Below are 18,897 nucleotides of genomic sequence, written 5' to 3'. Positions count from 1 at the left end.
ACTTACAAAAGGTCTTTGTGCTGTCTAGGTAAAAGGCCAAGGCGTGGCAGACATCTAATGTGTGTAATGCCGCCTCTAGTGGGTTGTTGTGTGGGTTAGGGTGGAAAGTGGGTAGGTGAATTGGCTGGTTAAGGTGGAATGAGGATGATATTTTGGACATGAATTTTGGTTGAGTCCTCAGAGTCACTTAGTCCTTGTGGAATATTGTGTATGAGGGGTGAGCCATGAGCGCCCCAATCTCACTCACTCTCTCTTTGTGCCGATGTGATGGCTATTAAGAATGTTACTTTCATTGATAAATGGAGCATAGAGCAAGATGCTAAGGGTTTCAATGGTTTTCTGGTTAAGCATTTGAGCACTAGGTTTAAGTCCCATGCCGGAGTAGGTTCACAAATGTCCGGGTACACGTTTTGTAGGCCCGTTATGAATCTCTTTGTGATCAGGCAGGCGAATACTGATGTCCCTTCTATCTGTTGGTGGAAGGCGGTTATTGCCGCGAGGTTGACCTTGATCGAGTTTGTAGCCAGTTCTGATTTATTTAATGATAGTAGGTACTCCACGATCAATGGGAGTGGGGTTTGGTTTGCTGATATTTGTTTGTTTTGGCACCAAATGGAAAATCTCTTCCATTTTTAGGGGTATGTATGTCGTGTGTTTTGTTTCCTGCTGTTAATCAGTATCTGTTGTATTTGATCCGAACAAGTTAATTCGTTCCCTCAGAGCCATGAAGGAGTCATGCTCTGAGGTGAATTTTCCCTGGATTGGGATGGAGGACTTGTCCGTTGTCCTGTGAGAGGAGATCATGTCATCAAGGGATATTGAATGGAGTGCATATTGCCATGCGATTCAGATAAGGGAACAAAGTCTGTCTGGGCCATGTTGGCACTATGAGGATTATCTTGGCCCTGTTGGTTTGTATTTTGTGTATGACTCTGGAGATTAGAGGAATTGGAGGGAAAGCATATAAGAGATGGGCGTTCCATTTTATCAGGAACATGTCTCCCAGTGATTGTGTTCCCTGTCCTTCTTATGAGGAGAATCCTGGGCATTTCTTGTTTGCTTGTGTGGCAAATAGGTCTATGGATGAATTTCCCCACCTCCGAAGATGAGTTGTGTCATTTTGTCATTCAGTTCCCATTCGTGTTCTTGTGAGAACTGTCTGCTTAGTGTGTCCGCCATGATATTCAGACAGCCTAGTAGCTATGAAGCTGTTATAGTGATGTTATACTTTCCCAGTTCCATAACTTTAGAGCTTCCATACATAATGAGTGGGATCACGCTTCACCCTGGAGGCTGATATACAACATGCAAGCAATGTTGTCTGTTAATATCCTTATCATTCTGTTTCTTATGAGTGGAAGGAAGTGGTAGCATGCACTGCGGACTGTGTGTAGTTCCAGTAGGTTTATGAGAAGGTGCGTCTCTATTGGTGACCATTTGCCCAGGGCAGTATATTGTTTCAGGGGGGCCCCCCATCCGATCACGGAGCTGTCTGTTGTGATTTGAACTGATAGTGTTTCCCGATAATGCACGGCAAAACTGATGGCTGAAATTTGTGACTTTGTCCTCACCCATAACTATTTCACATTTGGGGACAATATATACCTTCAAGTCAGCGGCACTGCTATGGGTACCCACATGGCCCCACAGTATGCTAACATTTTTATGGCTGACTTAGAACAACGCTTCCTTAGCTGTCATCCCCAGACACTCCTACTCTACTTGTGCTACATTGATGACATCTTCATCATCTGGACCCGAGGAAAAGAAGCCCTTGAGGAATTCCACCATGATTTCAACAATTTCCATCCCACCATCAACCTCAGCCTAGACCAACCCACACAAGCCGTCCATTTCCTGGACACTACTGTGCTAATAAGTGATGGTCACATAAACACCACCCTAAACCGGAAACCTTCTGACCACTATACTTACCTGCATGCCTCCAGCTTCAATCCAGGACACACCACACGATCCATTGTCTACAGCCAAGCTCTAAGATATAACCGCATTTGCTCCAATCCCTCAGACAGAGACAAACACCTACAAGATCTCTATCAAGCATTCTTACAACTACAATACCCACCTGCGGAAGTGAAAAAACAGATTGACAGAGCCAGAAGAGTACCCAGAAGTCACCTACTACAAGACAGGCCCAACAAAGAAAATAACAGAACGCCACTAGCTGTCACCTTCAGCCCCCAACTAAAACCTCTCCAGCTCATCATCAAAGATTTACAACCTATCCTGAAAAATGATCCCTCACTCTCACAGATCTTGGGAGCCAGACCAGTCTTCACTTACGGACAGCCCCCCAACCTGAAGCAAATATTCACCAACAACCACACACCACACGACAAAACCACTAACCCAGGAACCTATCCTTGCAACAAAGCCCGATGCCAACTGTGTCCACATATTTATTCAAGTGACACCATCATAGGATCTAATCACATCAGCCACACTATCAGAGGCTCGTTCACCTGCACATCTACCAATGTGATATATGCCACCCTGTGCCAGCAATGCCCCTCTGCCATGTACATTGGCCAAACTGGACAGCCTCTAAGCAAAAGAATAAATGGACACAAATCTGACATCAGGAATCATAACATTCAAAAACTCATAGGAGATCACTTCAACCTTTCTGGCCACTCAGTAAAAGATTTAAGGATGGCAATTTTGCAACAGAAAAGCTTCAAAAACAGACTCCAATGAGAAACTGCTGAGCTTGATTTAATATGCAAACTAGATACCATTAACTTGGGTTTGAATAGAGACTGGGAGTGGCTGGGTCATTACACATACTGAATCTATTTCCTTAAGTTAAGTATCCTCACACCTTCTTATCAACTGTCTAAATGGGCCAGCTTGATTATCACTACAAAAGTTTTTTTCTCCTGCTGATAATAGCTCATCTTAACTAATTAGCCTCTCACAGTTTGTCTGGTAACTTCAACTTATCTGTATGTGTATATCTATATCTATCTATCTATATCTTACTGTATGTTCCATTCTATGCATCCGATGAAATGGGCTGTAGCCCACGAAAGCTTATGCTCTAATAAATTTGTTAGTCTCTAAGGTGCCACAAGTACTCCTGTTCTTCTTCCTGTTGGAAAGGTATGCCTGAGCACACGTTTGATGGGTTTGTCCACCAGTGCAGCGATTGAATCGCCTCTGTGGTGGGTGTGAGTCTCTTGTTTAGGCTGTGCCTTCGTGGTTGTAGACTGTATTTAGCCATCTTTATAGGCACCGCATGTGTAGCCTGGCATGCTTGACTATGAACGTGGTGGTCGCCATGTGTCCCAGTAGTTGTAAGCAGGTGCATGCATGCACCATGAGCTGTGCGAGACCACCAATATAAGGGAGGTCATCATGGTAAAGCGGGGCTCTGGAAGGGAGTGAGTACAGGCGAGCACCTATGAATTCCAGTTGTTATACTGGAGTGAGGGTGGATTTCCTTTCATTGATTTGTAGCCCCAGGGAGTGGAAGAGGGAGATGGTTAATTGAACACCTCTTTCTGTTTCTGTCTTTATGGAACCCCTGATTAGGCAGTCGTCTAAGTAAGGGAATATGAGTATCCTTTGTCTGTGCAGCCGTGTGCTTTGGTGAACACTCTCGATGCTGTCGATAGGCCAAATGGTAGCACTCTGTATTGGAAGTGTTCTTGTCCTACTGTGAACCTTAGGAAGCATCTATGAGCTGGATGGATTGTAATGTGAAAGTATGCATCTTGCAGGTCAAGGGCTGCAAACCAGTCCCCTTCTTCCAGCATAGGGATGATCGAGTTCAGGGTGACCATTTTGAAACTGTGGGCAGATGAATTTGTTGAGTTTTCTTAGGTCTAGGATGGGTCTACACCCCGCATTTTTCTTTTGAGTCAGAAAGTAATGGGAATAAAATCCCTTCCCTCTGTGTTGTGTTGGAACTAGTTCCATTGCGCCTATTTGCAGAAAGTGATGCACCTCTTGTCTCAATAGATGCTTGTGAGAAGGGTCCCTGCAGAAGAACCGGGAAGGAGGGTGGGTAGTTGGTATAGATGTAAAAGGGATGGCATAGCCCATTAGAATTAGTTTTAAAACCCACTGATCAGATGTGATCACAGCCCAGTTGGTGTAAAATGGCCTGAGTCAGTGCCCAAAGATTTGTGTGTTGTCCGCTGATGCTGGTGCTATGGGGAGGTCATGCAGACCCTTGACCAATACTTCAAAATTGCGGTTTGTTTGGTGGTGGTTGAGACGCTGAGTTCTGGGGTTGATTCTGTTGGTATCTTTGTGGTCTATTTCTTTGTCCCCTTGATTCGTATGGTCACTGCTGTCGTTGAGATGTGTTGTCCCTGTTTCAGTTGTATGGCTGATCAAGTTGCCTCCTGTTTGGTGTTGTGTATAGCCCTAATGTTCGGAGGGTCGCCCTGGAATCTTTCATGGACTGGAGAACTTCATCGGTTTTGGGCAAAAATAGTCTCTCTCTGTCAAAAGGCAAATCTTCCACTTTGTGTTGCAGTTCTTTGGAGATTCCTGATGAATTCAGCCATGATGTCCTGACATTATAATGGCTGTTGCCGTCACGTGAGATGCTGTGTCTGGCACGTTGAGGGCGGCCTGTAGTGCTGTCCTGGAGATAAGCTGGCCTTTGTTCACAATGGCCCGGAATTGTTCTCTTTCCCCCTCAGGTATATTCTGGGTGAATTCTGTGAATTTGTTATAATTGTCATGATCATAGTTTGCCAGTAGCACGGTGTAATTTGCAGTGAGGAATTGCAGTGTAGCTGATGTGTACACTTTTTGGCCTAGAAGATCCAGTCTCTTCCATTCTTTGTTTTGAGGAGTGGATTTATATTGTTTGTTTCTTTGATTTACTGCATCCACCACCAAGGAGTTTGGTGGTGGGTGCGCAAATAGGAATTCCATCCCTTTATTTGGCATGTGGTATTTCCTATCCGTGCACTTGTTGGTTGGTGGGATGGAGGCCAGTGTTTGCCACATTATGTCTGCTGGTTTCAGGAGGACATCATTGATGGGGATGGGGATCTTGGAGGAAGCTGATGTATGGAGTATTTTCAGGAGTTAGTGTTGTGTCTCCTGTACTTCCTCTAGAGGGATGTTCTGGTTCTGTGCCACTCCCCGAAGAGCTCCTAGAGGTTTTTGAAGTCATCGGGGCCGTTGTAGTTGTGGGTATAACTGTTTCATCCGTAAAGCATGAGGAGTTGTATTCTAGAGGCTCACCATGTTCTAATGTGATATCTCTTTCTTCTTCCCCTTCCTCTGTGGCTTCAGAGAGTTCGGGTACTGAAGTCGATGCTGATTTTATGGTTTTTCTGTTCACGGATGTAGGCCGTCGGAATTGCGCCCTAAAAGCTGCCCATGGGTCCCATTGTGGCCACTGTAACTGGAATGGCATGGGTGGGCATATCCAGGGGTTAGCCAGCCATGGTGGTAAGCCCTTATTTGGGTCTGATTTTCTTTTGTATTTGGTTGCTGTTGGGGAAGAATGGTCAGAAAAGAAGACAGCTTCCTTTTCTTCATCTTCTTCATCTCTTGAAAATGGTGGTGCGATGGGAGAGTGGGGTTGGTCTGGTGCCGTAGGTACCGGCGAATCCACCGTGCCAAGTAGAGGAGAGTCGGTGCAGATGCAATCTGAGTTGTTGAAGTTTGTTCGGCAGACATTGGTGCTACTGTTTGCGGTGCCACTGCTTTCGGTGCCAATCACTTGTGTGTGGCCTTTCTCGGCACCGTGGTGTCTTGATTAGGTTGTTCTATGCTCTGTGCCACTATCATCAGTGCTGGAGGGGGTGCCATGGTTTGCAGCATCGGTTGCGGTGCCATTCCTTTCGCTGGGGTAGAGGATGCCGTGGAGTAGGAGGAGGAGGCTGAATGGTGCCTGCTGCTCGACTCCTTAACTTTGCCGGCAGAGGTCCCATGGCAGATGGTGCTGGAGGTGTCCGGTGTATCGAAGGTGCTCACTCTAGAGAAGCTTGACATCGAGGGCACGGATCTCGCCGGAGACTGTTTCTTTTTTAAAGGTTCTCAGCTTGGAGATGATAACGCTCTCTTCCTTGATTTCTCTGAGGACAAGGCACTAGCTCTGTCCAGTGACATGGCCCCAGGGGAGCCACATGTGGATTCCGTTTCGATGGGTCAATGTTTTCTCCATTAGGATGCATTTTAGGCAGAGATCCCTATCTCTCCTTGCCCTTGCCTTTGGGTTACTACAGTGAGCACATTTTTGAGGGATGTGCAACTCCCCCAGGCAGCAGACACAGAGTGAATGTCTGTCTGAGACCAGCATAGCATCCTTGCAAGATGTGCAGTTTTTAAAATCTGGTGATCCAGGCATTTTTGTTTTTGTCCCTCTTCAAGGTTTTGAGGATGGGGAGAAAGAAATGTACACTACTAAAAGCTACATCTACTTAAATCCAAGCTTAAACTAACTATTAACACTATAAGTACTATCCTAAATCTCTAAAATCACTATTCACTATTAACACTGTAAGTACTATCCTAAATCTCTAAAATCTAACTAAAATCTGCTAACAGACTCCATCTCAAGCCGAGGACAGTTGAGAAGGAACTGAGGGGGTCAGTGCATGCACACGCCCGAAGAGGCGTTAGCGCCGCCACAAGACAGCTCCTGCGCACGCATGCCCCAACCAGACACTGCTAGCAAAATCTCCGATCGACAATGCTGGGACGCACCGCCATCTGAAATGGAGCACCCACAGGGACACCGCTCAATGAAGAACCTGACTCTAGAAGTTATGTTCCTCCAGTCGTGGAACAGAAATTTACCATGTGACTTACGTACTCCCTCAGAACTAATCAACACCACTTGAACTTCAGATATTAAATTTTCACAAGCTCAAGAATGATTCAAACAAACAAGTAAAGAATTTCAAATAATGAAGACATTCAAGAAAATCAGACTGCTCACAGAAAATTTGTGAACAGAAAATTTGTTATGTGAATGATTGGTTCTGAATTATTGATATTGCCACTTAAAAACTTTGAAAGGAATCTCTCATATTTGGGGCTATTTTCTGCCCCAGTTATTGATAATCACAAAGATAATACAATTAACCACTGAAACAATAGTTACATTATAAGAAATTTTACAGAAATTTTACAATTGCTTTCTAATAAGAGTCGCATGACACATGACTGGATATGCCTAAAGAAAATGAATGAGTCGAATACTACATTATGGACTCCATTATACCTGTAGCTAGCTATCACAGGTTCTTTATGGCCCTAGCATTACTTCAATTTGCCCACCAGTACTCAGTTTCCTTTCTACTACATTAGTTTGGATTCTGGCCTCACTTCCAAGACAAACAAAAGCAGGCCAAGCACAAAACAAAGAATTTCCTTTGCCCTTCCCCAGGATTTTATCACAAGTCTCGGGATATTTGGTGTTTTTCGTAAAGCCCCACCTCCTAGAGTTGTGTGATTAAATGAGAATCTCAGCTTTCATTTAAACAGAAGGGTAAGTTTCTAGCCCTTCCAGTTGTGGAGAAAAGACTGCAAACATGAAACAAAGGCTCAAAACTCAGAAGTCAAACAGAAAGCACCTATTTAAAAAACACATGATTTTTAAGGCAATTGCATGATTAATTTTTTAGGGCCTGACTCATGATTTTTGGCCCTTTTGGGATGGCAAGCCCCATTCAGCAGTTAAAGTGGGGCTTCCTCCAATCCTCACTGGAAGCTCTGGCCTGAGCACCTAGACAAAAACTGATGGCAATCCTGCACCTCCAGCATACACCATTGCTCTATTGTGGCAGGCCTTTTCCTTCTTTTACTCTACCTCTTCCTGGGTCCTTTGATGTCTTGTCTCCTCAGGCCCTGAGAAACTTACTCCTCCTCAGGGTTCCTGCATCTTCACCAACGTTTTCCACAGACCCTCCTGGCTCAGTGCCTACCCGGTTCTATAAGTGATCAGCCCCACACAAGGCCTGGTCTTTCCAGAGAACTCTCCCCAACAAGTACATGCTCCCCTCTCTCCTTTCTCCCTCCCGCAACATCTCCAGTCACTTTAAGGAAAGGTTGCCCTTTAAAGGGCCTGCTTTTTCTCCCACCATGCACTGCAGTTCTGCCCACAATTACCAAGCAACTGTGAGAACTACATCTCCCAGAAGAGAAAGTTACTCATCTTGCAGTAACTGAGGTCATTCCAGATGTGTGTCCCTGTGGGCGCTTCACTCCAGGTGACGGTGTGTCCCAGCGCCATTGATCGGAGATCTTCGGTAGCAGTGCCTGGTCGGGACGCACGCACTCAGCTGCTGTCTTGCGGCGTCGTTAGTGTCTGCCTGAGCATACGTGTCCCGTATCCCCTCAGTTCCTTCTCTACCACAGAGTGATCTGATTAGTACTCCAAAGTAGGGGGAAGAGGGTAGGTAGTGGAGCACCCACAGAGACCCACATCTTGAAGAACCTCAGTTACTGCAAGGTGAGTAACTTTCTCTTCTTCTTCGAGTGCTGTCCCTGTGGGTGCTCCACTCCAGGTGAATTTGAAGCAGTACCCGCTATGGTTGGTGGGCTTTTGGACTGAAGGACAACGGTAGACAGTACCATATGGGCGACTATGGTGTCTGCCATGGTATCCCATGTGATGGCATAATGTCTGGCAAATGTGTGGTCAGATGTCCATGTGGCCGCCATGCATATGTCTGTAATAGGTACCTTATGAAGGAAGGCAATGGATGTTGACATTGCTCTAGTAGAATGAGTCCTAACACTCTCTGGTGGTTGAACATTCTGGGTCTGATAGCGGGATTTGATGCAGTCCGAGATCCACTTGGAGAGTCTTTGCTTAGAGATAGCCTCACCCTTTGAACTCTTGGTAGTAGAAACAAATAGCCTAGGGGATTTATGAAATGGTTTAGTTCTGTCAAGATAGAATGCAAGAGCCCATTGGACATCAAGGGTATGTAATGCCGCTTCCTGTGGAGTCGTGTGAGGCTTGGGATGGAATACAGGTAAGTATGTTGGCTGGTTAAGGTGGAAGGTAGACACCACCTTGTGGAGGAATTTGGGATGGGGTCGCATAGCAACCCTGTCTTTAGAGAAAATGGTGTAGGGAGGGTAGGCCATCAGGGCGCTTATTTCACTAACCCTTCTCGTTGACATTCTGGCAACCAAGAAAGCCACTTTCATGGACATGTTGAGCAGGGATGAGGTAACCAGGGGCTCAAAAGGAGGTTTCATAAGAGCGCGGAGAACTAGGTTGAGACTCCAGGAGGCTACTGGTGAATGAATTTCATGGTAGAGATGTTGCAAGCCCGTGAGGAAGCGTTTCATGGTGGGGTGGCCAAAAAGTGAACAGCCGTCCAGAGTGTCACAGAAGGTGGTAAGGGCGGCGAGGTGTACTCTGATAGAACTGAGCGAAAGCCCATCCTGTTTTAGTTTGAAAAGATAGTCTAAGATGTCAGGGAGGGTTGTAGTCTGGGGTATTAGGCATCTGTGGAAGCACCAGATGGAGAAGCGTTTCCACTTTTGCAGGTAAGCATTACGAGTGGAGTCCCTTCTACCGTGCAGGAGGACGTGTTGGACCTGTTCCGAGCAGGCTAATTCATGGGATTGAAACCATGAAGGAACCACGCCATCAGATGGAGTTTCCAAAGCTGCACATGAAGAAGACAACCACGGTTCTGGGAGAGGAGATCTGGTCTGTCGGGGAGAGTCCCGGGAGCACGGATGGACATGCGTAGCAGGTAGGGATACCATGTCTGTCTGGGCCAAGCTGCGGCAATAAGTACGACCCGGGCCTTGTCCTCTGTGAGCTTGCGTAGAACCCTGTGTATCAGTGGAATCGGTGGAAAAAAGTGTACATGAGGGAGTTGTTCCAAGGAATGAGGAATGCATCCCCTAAAGATGCGTTTCGGAGTCCTGCTCTGGAGCAAAACAGATGGCATTTACGGTTTTGAGAAGTGGCAAACAGGTCTATCGATGGAGTGCCCCAGTGGGAGAAGAGCTGTCGGAGTATCATGGGATGTAATTCCCATTCATGTTCCTCGGAGAAGTGTCTGCTGAGTGTGAGATTGATGTGCAGATGTGTCTCTGATAGGGACCAGCAGCCCTGTGCCTTGTGGTTGCCTAGGTGCACTCCCCAAACTATCAGGGAAGCGTCCGTGGTAAGCATGAGTACTGGGCAGTGCGGATGGAAGGGAACACCCGTGCATAGGTTCTCTGGTTTTGTCCACCAATGTAGGTAGGCCAATAAGTTCGGTGGCGGAGTCAGTGTTCTGCAGAAACTGTCTCTGTTGGGTTTGTAGTTGGAGTTGAGATGTCAGATGGGGTGGGATCTGAGTTACTACAGAAAATTCTTTCCTGGGTATCTGGCTGGTGAATCTTGCCCATATGCTCAGGGTTTAGCTGATCGCCATATTTGGGGTCAGGAAGGAATTTTCCTCCAGGGCAGATTGGAAGAGGCCCTGGAGGTTTTTCGCCTTCCTCTGTAGCATGGGGCATGGGTCACTTGCTGGAGGATTCTCTGCTCCTTGAAGTCTTTAAACCACGATTTGAGGACTTCAATAGCTCAGACATAGGGGAGAGGTTTTTCGCAGGAGTGGGTGGGTGAGATTCTGTGGCCTGCATTGTGCAGGAGGTAGGACTAGATGATCATAATGGTCCCTTCTGACCTAAATATCTATGAATCTATGAAAACCCTGAAGGCATCTCATGTGCAGCGTGGCGTATTTGACCACAAAGGTGGTGGCTGCCATGTGACCAAGAGGCTGAAGGCAGGTCCGTGCCTGTATTCTGGGGCGAACAGAGATCGTGTGTATGAGATGTGTAATAGTGAGGAATCTGTTGTGTGGAAGCGAGGCTCTAGTTCGAATCAAGTCCAGGTGAGCTCCAATGAACTCTATCTGCTGTGTAGGTATTAGGGTGGATTTTTGGAAATTTATTTGCAAGCCTAGACTGTGGAAAAGGGAGACGGTAAAGTTTGTCGCATTTAATGTCTCGTCGTAGGAGCTGGCTTTGATAAGGCAGTCATCTAAGTAGGGGAAAAATATAATGCTGTGTTTGCGGAGGTGGGCTACAACTACAGCTAGGGTCTTGAAGAATACCCACGGTGCTGTGGAGAGTCCGAGTCGAAGTACTCTGTATTGAAAGTAGTTGTGTCCGAGTGTGAATCACAGGAAGCATCTGTGTGCTGGATGAATGAATATATGAAAATAGTCATCTTGTAGGTCGAGGGCTGTGAACCAGTCCCCTTGTTCCAGCACGGGTATTATTGTGCCCAATGTGACCATCTTGAATTTTTGTACACTACTGTGTACATTTTGTACACAAACTAGGGCACTAATTTGGTCTAAAATAGGTCTCCACCCCCTGCCTTTCTTTTGGGTCAGAAAGTAGTTGGAGTAGAACCCTTTCCCCCGATGTTGCGTCAGTACATGTTCGACTGCATCTAGGTAGAGAAGATGAGCCACCTCCACGCGGAGAAGGTGCTCGTGAGAGGGGTCCCTGAAGAGGGACAGGGAAGGGGAAAGGATGGGAGGGGGAAGATAAGAAAGGGATGGAGTAACCTGACTGAACTATTTCCAGGACCAAGCGGTCCTGCGTGATCTGTTGCCAGACATGGTGGAAAGCCTGGAGGCGGTAGCCAATGAGCAAATAGGCGGCGGAGTCAAGAGGTGGTCGTGCAGAACCCCTGACCAGCACTTCAAAATTGTTATTTGTTACCTGATAGGTGGAAAGTAGTTGGTTGCGCCTGGTTTTGCCTGCGCCTAGGAGGTCTGTTGTGGTTTCTCCCAGTGTCATACCGGGGTCGGTGATATTGATATTGTTGTGCCCGGGGCATCTGATTAGGTTGATACCGTGGTCTCCTGGGGATGGATGGGTATACGCCCAATGTGCGCAAAGTGGCTCTAGAGTCTTTCATAGTGTGAAGGACTTCATTGTTTTTTTTGGAAAAGAGTTTATCTTTGTCAAAGGGGAGATCCTCCACTTTGGTCTGCAAATCTTTGGGGAGACCGGATGCTGAAAGCCAGGTAGACCTGCAGATCACCTGCAGTGGCAGTGGTGCGGGCTGCTGGATCAGCCATGTCCATGGATGCTTATAGTGCCATCCTAGACACCAATTGACCTTCGACGAGGACTAACTTGAAGTCCACTCTCATGTCCTCCGGTATATGGGAGGCAAAATCAAAGAGCTTGTTGTAGTTGTCATAGTCATAGCTTGCAAGGGGGGCAGAATAATTTACAATTCTAAATTGTAGAGCAGAAGAGGTATAAACCTTGCAGCCCAGGAGGTCAAGGCATTTGAGGTCCTTGTCCTGCAGAGTGGGCCAGTGGTGTGGCTGCTTTGTTCTCTGCGTCGCTGCATCCACCACAAGAGAATTGGGTTGTGGATGGGAAAATAAGAAATCGACGTCCCTCGCGGGCACGTAGTATCTACATTCAGCTTTCTTCCCTGTTGGTGGGATGGGGGCAGGGGTCTGCCAGAGAGTATCAGCTGGTTCTAGCAGAGCTTCATTTATGGGTAGTGCGATCTTTGAGGGTGCAGAAGGATAGAGGATTTTGAGGAGTCTATGTTCTGTCTCCTGGACTTCCTCCAAAGGGATTTCCTGGCTGAGTGCCACGCTCTTGAAAAGTTCCTGGAATTCCTTAAAGTCGTCCATGTTTCATGGAGGTGGAGGCATGAGGGCATCCTCTGTGGCTGATGGCAAGATAGGAGCCAGTAAATCCAGGAAGGGTTCATAGCCCACCTCTTCAAGAGGGGTTTCAGGAGCTCTAGATGTTTATTGGAGCTGGGGATACAGGCGTAGGATGAGCTTGCCGTCGAGTAGAAGGGGCACAAGGAGGAGCAGTGCCAGGAGCCGACCACGGGTACCACTGAGGCCAGGGAACCGGGTAGGGAAAGTTGGGTCCCAGCCACTGGAGGACAAAGTAGGGAAACTGAGGCTGATTCTGATGATGCGCCATGTCTTTGGGTATGTATGGCTCCGGTGGAGGGGGAGACTCAGGCAGGGAGAACTCCGCCTGCTGCTGTGTGTTGTTCTCTATCAGTGAAAGTAGCCAGGTCAGGTGGTGAGAGCCGCTGTTTAAACAGTGAGTGCTCCGTGTGGAGGAGCGGAGAGTCAGGCTCAGGGGCCGGAGATATCTTGCTGATGCAGGAATTGTTGCTGCTCCCTAGGCTGGCGTGCTGCAGAGCGTGAAGTGTGAGCGGCAGCCCGGAGTGATTTTAGTTTCATTTTTGTAGGAGCCACGAAAGGTTTGTTAGAGCCCCGCAGGGGGTCTGAATCTGCTCCAGGGACTGCAGGCAGGCTCGGTGCCGACATTCTTGTCGGCACCGGTGTGGAATGCATTACCAGCAGAGAGTCCATTGTCGGTGCCGGCAGGACTGGTGCTGAGGAGAGGTTCCCCCTGCAGGAAGTTAGGTCCCTGCTTTTGCGCCCTGCGTGAGTTGCTGCTGAGGTGCTGGGGAAGCCAGAGTTGCCTGCTCTCGGCACTGTCAGCACCAAGGGTAAAGACCTTGCGGGAGATCCTTTACCCTTTTGAGTGTCTCTGAGAGGAGCCATTAGGGCTTCCTGTCTCTTCGCGTGAGAGGGTGAAGCCGTGCTCCCAGTCAGTTCTGACTTGGCAGGGGAGCGTGAGGGAGAGGGTTTACTGCCCTTCTTCGTAGGCGGCTGCAGAGCTTTCTCCATGAGGAGCATTTTTAGCCGCAAGCCTCTGTCGAGCTCTAGTTTTTAAGTTGGTGCAGTGGAAACACTTGGCAGAGACGTATGTCTCGCCAAGGCATTTAACACAGAGTAAGTGCCCGTCAGACAGCAGCATAGACTCCTTGCAGGAGCCACATTTCTTAAACCCTGACGACCACAGCATAACGAAAGTATGAGCGGCCAGGGAAGTCTCAACAAGAGACTAACTTGAGGGGGGGGAATATTTTTTTTTAAACTAATGAACTATGCTAAAGGAAAGGGAGAACTGGGAAATGGCTAGCTAACTATTTCTATTTTTCTCTGCTTATTTCTCACAGTAACCAGGGAAGAGATGAGCACTGCCCCAAGTCCCGTCTTCAGCCGACGACGGTTGAGAAGGAACTGAGGGGGGTGCGGGACGCGCGTGCTCAGGCAGACCCTAACGACAACGCAAGACAGTAGCTGAGCGCGTGCGTCCCGACCAGGCACTGCTACTGAAGATCTCCGATCAACAGCGCCGGGACGCGCTGTGACTTGGAGTGGAGCACCCACAGGGACAGCACTCAAAAAAGAATCCTGAGTTTTAAAGGGCCAAGCTCCGTTAATAGGCAGACCAGCAGTGTCTGCTATTAAAGGGGCCAGCAATCTCAGCTACAGTAGCCAACGAAATTATGGTAAATTTGTCAGTCTCATACCAGCATACTTCTCAAAAAGTTAACTACAATTAAAGTCAAAGGGATAATCTCCAACCAATTAAAAATTTGGCATTAAAAATTTTACTCAATGCTCACAGGCCAATTTAGTGAGTTTTTATCTTTACCATATTATTAATTATTATTATTTGTATTATAGTATCACAGAAGCCCCAGGCATGGACCAGAACATTACTGTGTTAGGTGCGGTACAAATACAAAATTAAAGGATGGTTCCTTGCCCAAAGAGCTTACTATCTTAACCATTCTAATATAAATATTTAAAGCATTATGTAGCCATATTTTTCTGGTTTTATCCATTTTTCTTTTTTTTTTTAATGTGTTTACCTGACCAGAAGCATGTCCCTCATCTGCTGGTGACTGTATTTCCATTGTTTTTCCTTCCTTCTCTCCTGAGACTGGAGTTCCTTCAGTATCCTTTCTAATACATTTCTCTCGATCAGCTGTAAGTAAAACTGCAACTATAAATACTGCCTGATGAAACTTAGAACTAAACAGAAACACAACTTCCTCTCCTCCTTAAAAGAAAAGTACATTCTTATGTAAGTAAATTTGTAAGTCTGGGAAATATGGGTTGCAACAATTTTTCAGAACTATGCTAAGGCCTTTTTGGTGGATGGTGGGTTCTTGACCAGAGTTTTGTCTTAACATGATTTAACACACCTGATAATTCCTGGAGGACTAGTGTGGATATACTAAACTGATTTTGAAAGTGATTAGACTAACATACACTTTCAAACTGCATTTAAAATTGGATTAAACTAATGCCAGTATGGGAAAGACTAAAAACACTGATCAAACTTCCTGCTGAATTAAACCTTAAAGTCATTAGAGTCTTCAGCAGATCTCACAGAAAGTATTAAAAAGCCAGAAAACTCACCTTGGAGTGCTAAAATCTTTTCATCACAAATGCTCATGACTTTTTTGATGCTGCGTTTTACTTGAAAGGATTCAGTTCTTGGATTATTTTCTTCTTCTGAATGTGGGATTCCATATGGGGGAAAATTTAAAGTATTAGTATGTTTAGGCAATATGCACTCAGAAGGCAGTTTAGTGTCAGTCTCCAAAGCCATGGAGTCCATCCACCTCAAGAGTCTGATACTTTTACTCAAAATAATTCCTTAAATTGGTACCGTTTTTACAAACATATGGAGATACAATAAGATAAGGCAAATGTGTATCAAGATAGCACAGAAAAACAGTAGTTCTACAAAATACTGCAGAAACAGTTGCACAATTTTTGCTAATCAGTGATTTCTCTTGATGTATATGAGCAGTTCTCGTTAATGTTAAGCATAACCTACTGATGTTAACAGGAGTTGAATATTTATTAAAGGAATAAACTACTTCATCTTTCTATATGACTCGGTGTTTCTACATTAACTTGACTATTTTATGTATCATTGCTTTCATGATTAAGCAAATGTATGTCAATAAATCACAGTAAATAAGAGTCAGACTATAACAAGTAGGGTAGAAGTTAATGTGCATCTGAAATGAGGAGGAGCAGCAGTTCAAGTTGTTTACTTCGTGAACTCATGTGCCTACAGAAAGATTAAACTGTTCTGATTCTCAGGGTCCTCTTTACTTTTTTTGAATATATAAGTTAGCACCAACTTTCTAGTTTCCATATACTGATTTCTGCTTTTAAGAGAAAGGATGGAGGCAGATCCTTGATGTATAGTGTATATTCCTCTCTTCTCAGGAGAGAGTTCATTGGTGGGGCAACAGGATAGGGTAGAATTTGGGAAAGAAACAATAGGATACAAAAATAGAAAGTCTCCTAAATAACTTTTGATAGGGCTCATGTACTGATGCTAGATAAAAGGACTGTCCCACTGTCACAAAGAGAACAAAAGGCTAAATTGAAAAGGCACCTCTGCTGTGAACATTTATGCACGGGAGTAACTTTACATAGGTCGAAACAACAGACTGGACTTCTACGTAGAGTGCTTCCACCAACATGCACGGGCTGAAATTGTGGAAAAGCAGCATCACTTGCCCCATAACCTCAGCTGTGCAGAACACAATGCCATCCACAGCCTCAGAAACAACTCTGACATCATAATCAAGAAGGCTGACAAAGGAGGTGCTGTCGTCATCATGAATAGGTGGGAATATGAACAAGAGACTGCTAGGCAGCTCTCTAACACCACTTTCTACAAGCCATTACCCTCTGATCCCACTGAGGGTTACCAAAAGAAACTACACCATTTGCTCAAGAAACTCCCTGAAAAAGCACAAGAACAAATCCGCACAGACACACCCCTGGAACCCCAACCTGCGGCATTCTATCTGCTACCCAAGATCCACAAACCTGGAAATCCTGGACTCCCCATCATCTCAGGCATTGGCACCCTGACAGCAGGATTGTCTGGCTATGTAGACTCCCTCCTCAGGCCCTACGCTACCAGCACTCCCAGTTATCTTCGAGACACCACTGCCTTCCTGAGGAAACTACAATCCATCGGTGATCTTCCTGAAAACACCATCCTGGCCACTATGGATGTAGAAGCCCTCTACACCAACATTGCACACAAAGATGGACTACAAGCAGTCAGGAACAGTATCCCCGATAATGTCACGGCAAACCTGGTGGCTGAACTTTGTGACTTTGTTCTCACCCATAACTATTTCACATTTGGGGACAATGTATACCTTCAAATCAGCGGCACTGCTATGGGTACCCTCATGGCCCCACAGTATGCCAACATTTTTATGGCTGACTTAGAACAACTCTTCCTCAGCTCTCGTCCCCAAATGCCCCTACTCTACTTGCGCTACACTGATGACATCTTCATCATCTGGACCCATGGAAAAGAAGCCCTTGAGGAATTCCACCATGATTTCAACAATTTCCATCCTACCATCAACCTCAGCCTGGACCTGTCCACACAAGAGATCCACTTCCTAGACACTACAGTGCTAATAAGCGATGGTCACATAAACACCACCCTAAACCGGAAACCTACTGACCGCTATGCCTACCTACATGCCTCCAGCTTTCATCCAGACCACACCACACGATCCATTATCTACAGCCAAGCTCTATGATACAACCGCATTTGCTCCAAGCCCTCAGACAGAGATAAACACCTACAAGATCTCTATCAAGCATTCTTACAACTACAATACCCACCTGCTGAAGTGAAGAAACAAATTGACAGAGCCAGAAGAGTACCCAAAAGTCACCTACTACAGGACAGGCCCAACAAAGAAAATAACAGAACACCACTAGCCGTCACCTTCAGCCCCCAACTAAAACCTCTCCAACGCATCATCAAGGATCTACAACCTAGCCTGAAGGACGACCCATCACTCTCTCAGATCTTGGAAGGCAGGCCAGTCCTTGCTTACAGACAGCCCCCCAACCTGAAGAAAATACTCACCAGCAACCACACACCACACAACAGAACCACTAACCCAGCAACCTATCCTTGCAACAAAGCCCGATGCCAACTGTGTCCACATATCTATTCAGGGGACACCATCATAGGGCCTAATCACATCACTATCAGAGGCTCGTTCACCTGCACATCTACCAATGTGATATATGCCATCATGTGCCAGCAATGCCCCTCTGCCATGTACATTGGCCAAACTGGCAGTCTGTACGTAAAAGAATAAATGGACACAAATCAGACGTCAAGAATTATAACATTCAAAAACCAGTCGGAGAACACTTCAATCTCTTTGGTCACTTGATTACAGACCTAAAAGTGGAAATTCTTCAAGAAAAAAGCTTCAAAAACAGACTCCAACGAGAGACTGCTGAATTGGAATTAATTTGCAAACTGGATACAATTAACTTAGGCTTGAATAGAGATGGGGAGTGGATGGGTCATTACACAAAGTAAAACTATTTTCTCTTATTTATTCCCCCCCAACCTGCTCTCCTGCTGGTAATAGCTCACCTTAAACGATCACTCTCCTTACAGTGTGTATGGTAACACCCATTGTTTCTTGTTCTCTATGTATATAAATCTCCCCACTGTATTTTCCACTGAATGCATCCGATGAAGTGAGCTGTAGCTCACGAAAGCTTATGCTCAAATAAATTGGTTAGTCTCTAAGGTGCCACAAGTACTCCTTTTCTTTTTACATATGTGACAAGTCTCTTTAAACTCAATGGGTCTTCGCATATGTAAAGTTATGTATTTGCCAATCGGGGCCTAAAGCAGTATTTTCATGCATTTAATATTCACTCATATTTTATATAGTTGCCTACCTGTTGGATCTTTAGTTGCACCTTCTGGTTGCTTCTAGAAGAAAACAAAAAGAAAATAAATGAGTGGAAAATATTGCCATTTCACTTTTCTAATGAAAAGTGGCACTATTCAGTAGTTTGTTGTGCTGAAGGGAATTTTTTAAATAATCTTCTGGATTCATTTCATAGTGGGGCATAATAGTAACTATCATGAGTTGTTGCCTGTCAAATAATTTTATTTCAAACTCTAACCAGGTACATTAATTCTTGTGCTGAAACGACTTTACAGAATCATTTATACAGTCATTAAAAAAGGATCTTAGTTCAA

At 45.7% G+C, this 18,897-nt stretch overlaps 1 protein-coding gene across 7 annotated transcripts in view; it reads right to left on the bottom strand.

Moving 5' to 3' along the window:
- The window catches only part of LOC102933211, a 67,335-nt gene that overhangs the window by 4,717 nt on the left and 43,721 nt on the right, over nt 1-18,897 (bottom strand). For 5 of the 7 annotated variants that reach the window (XM_037878691.2, XM_037878663.2, XM_037878685.2 and 2 more), the window contains 3 exons: nt 18,591-18,624; nt 15,243-15,356; nt 14,690-14,805 (listed from right to left, as the gene is read on the bottom strand). In XM_037878691.2, coding sequence (XP_037734619.1) covers nt 14,690-14,805; nt 15,243-15,356; nt 18,591-18,624 — 264 coding nt within the window. The remainder of the gene's footprint in view (nt 1-14,689; nt 14,806-15,242; nt 15,357-18,590; nt 18,625-18,897) is intronic. The other 2 variants (XM_043541004.1, XM_043541006.1) reach the window with 2 other exon arrangements.

The sequence above is a fragment of the Chelonia mydas genome, chromosome 1 (genome assembly GCF_015237465.2).
Source record: "Chelonia mydas isolate rCheMyd1 chromosome 1, rCheMyd1.pri.v2, whole genome shotgun sequence".
NCBI lineage: Eukaryota > Metazoa > Chordata > Testudines > Cheloniidae > Chelonia > Chelonia mydas.
The sequence above is the reverse complement of the archived record's forward strand: the minus strand, read 5'-3'. Positions and strand labels throughout refer to the sequence as shown.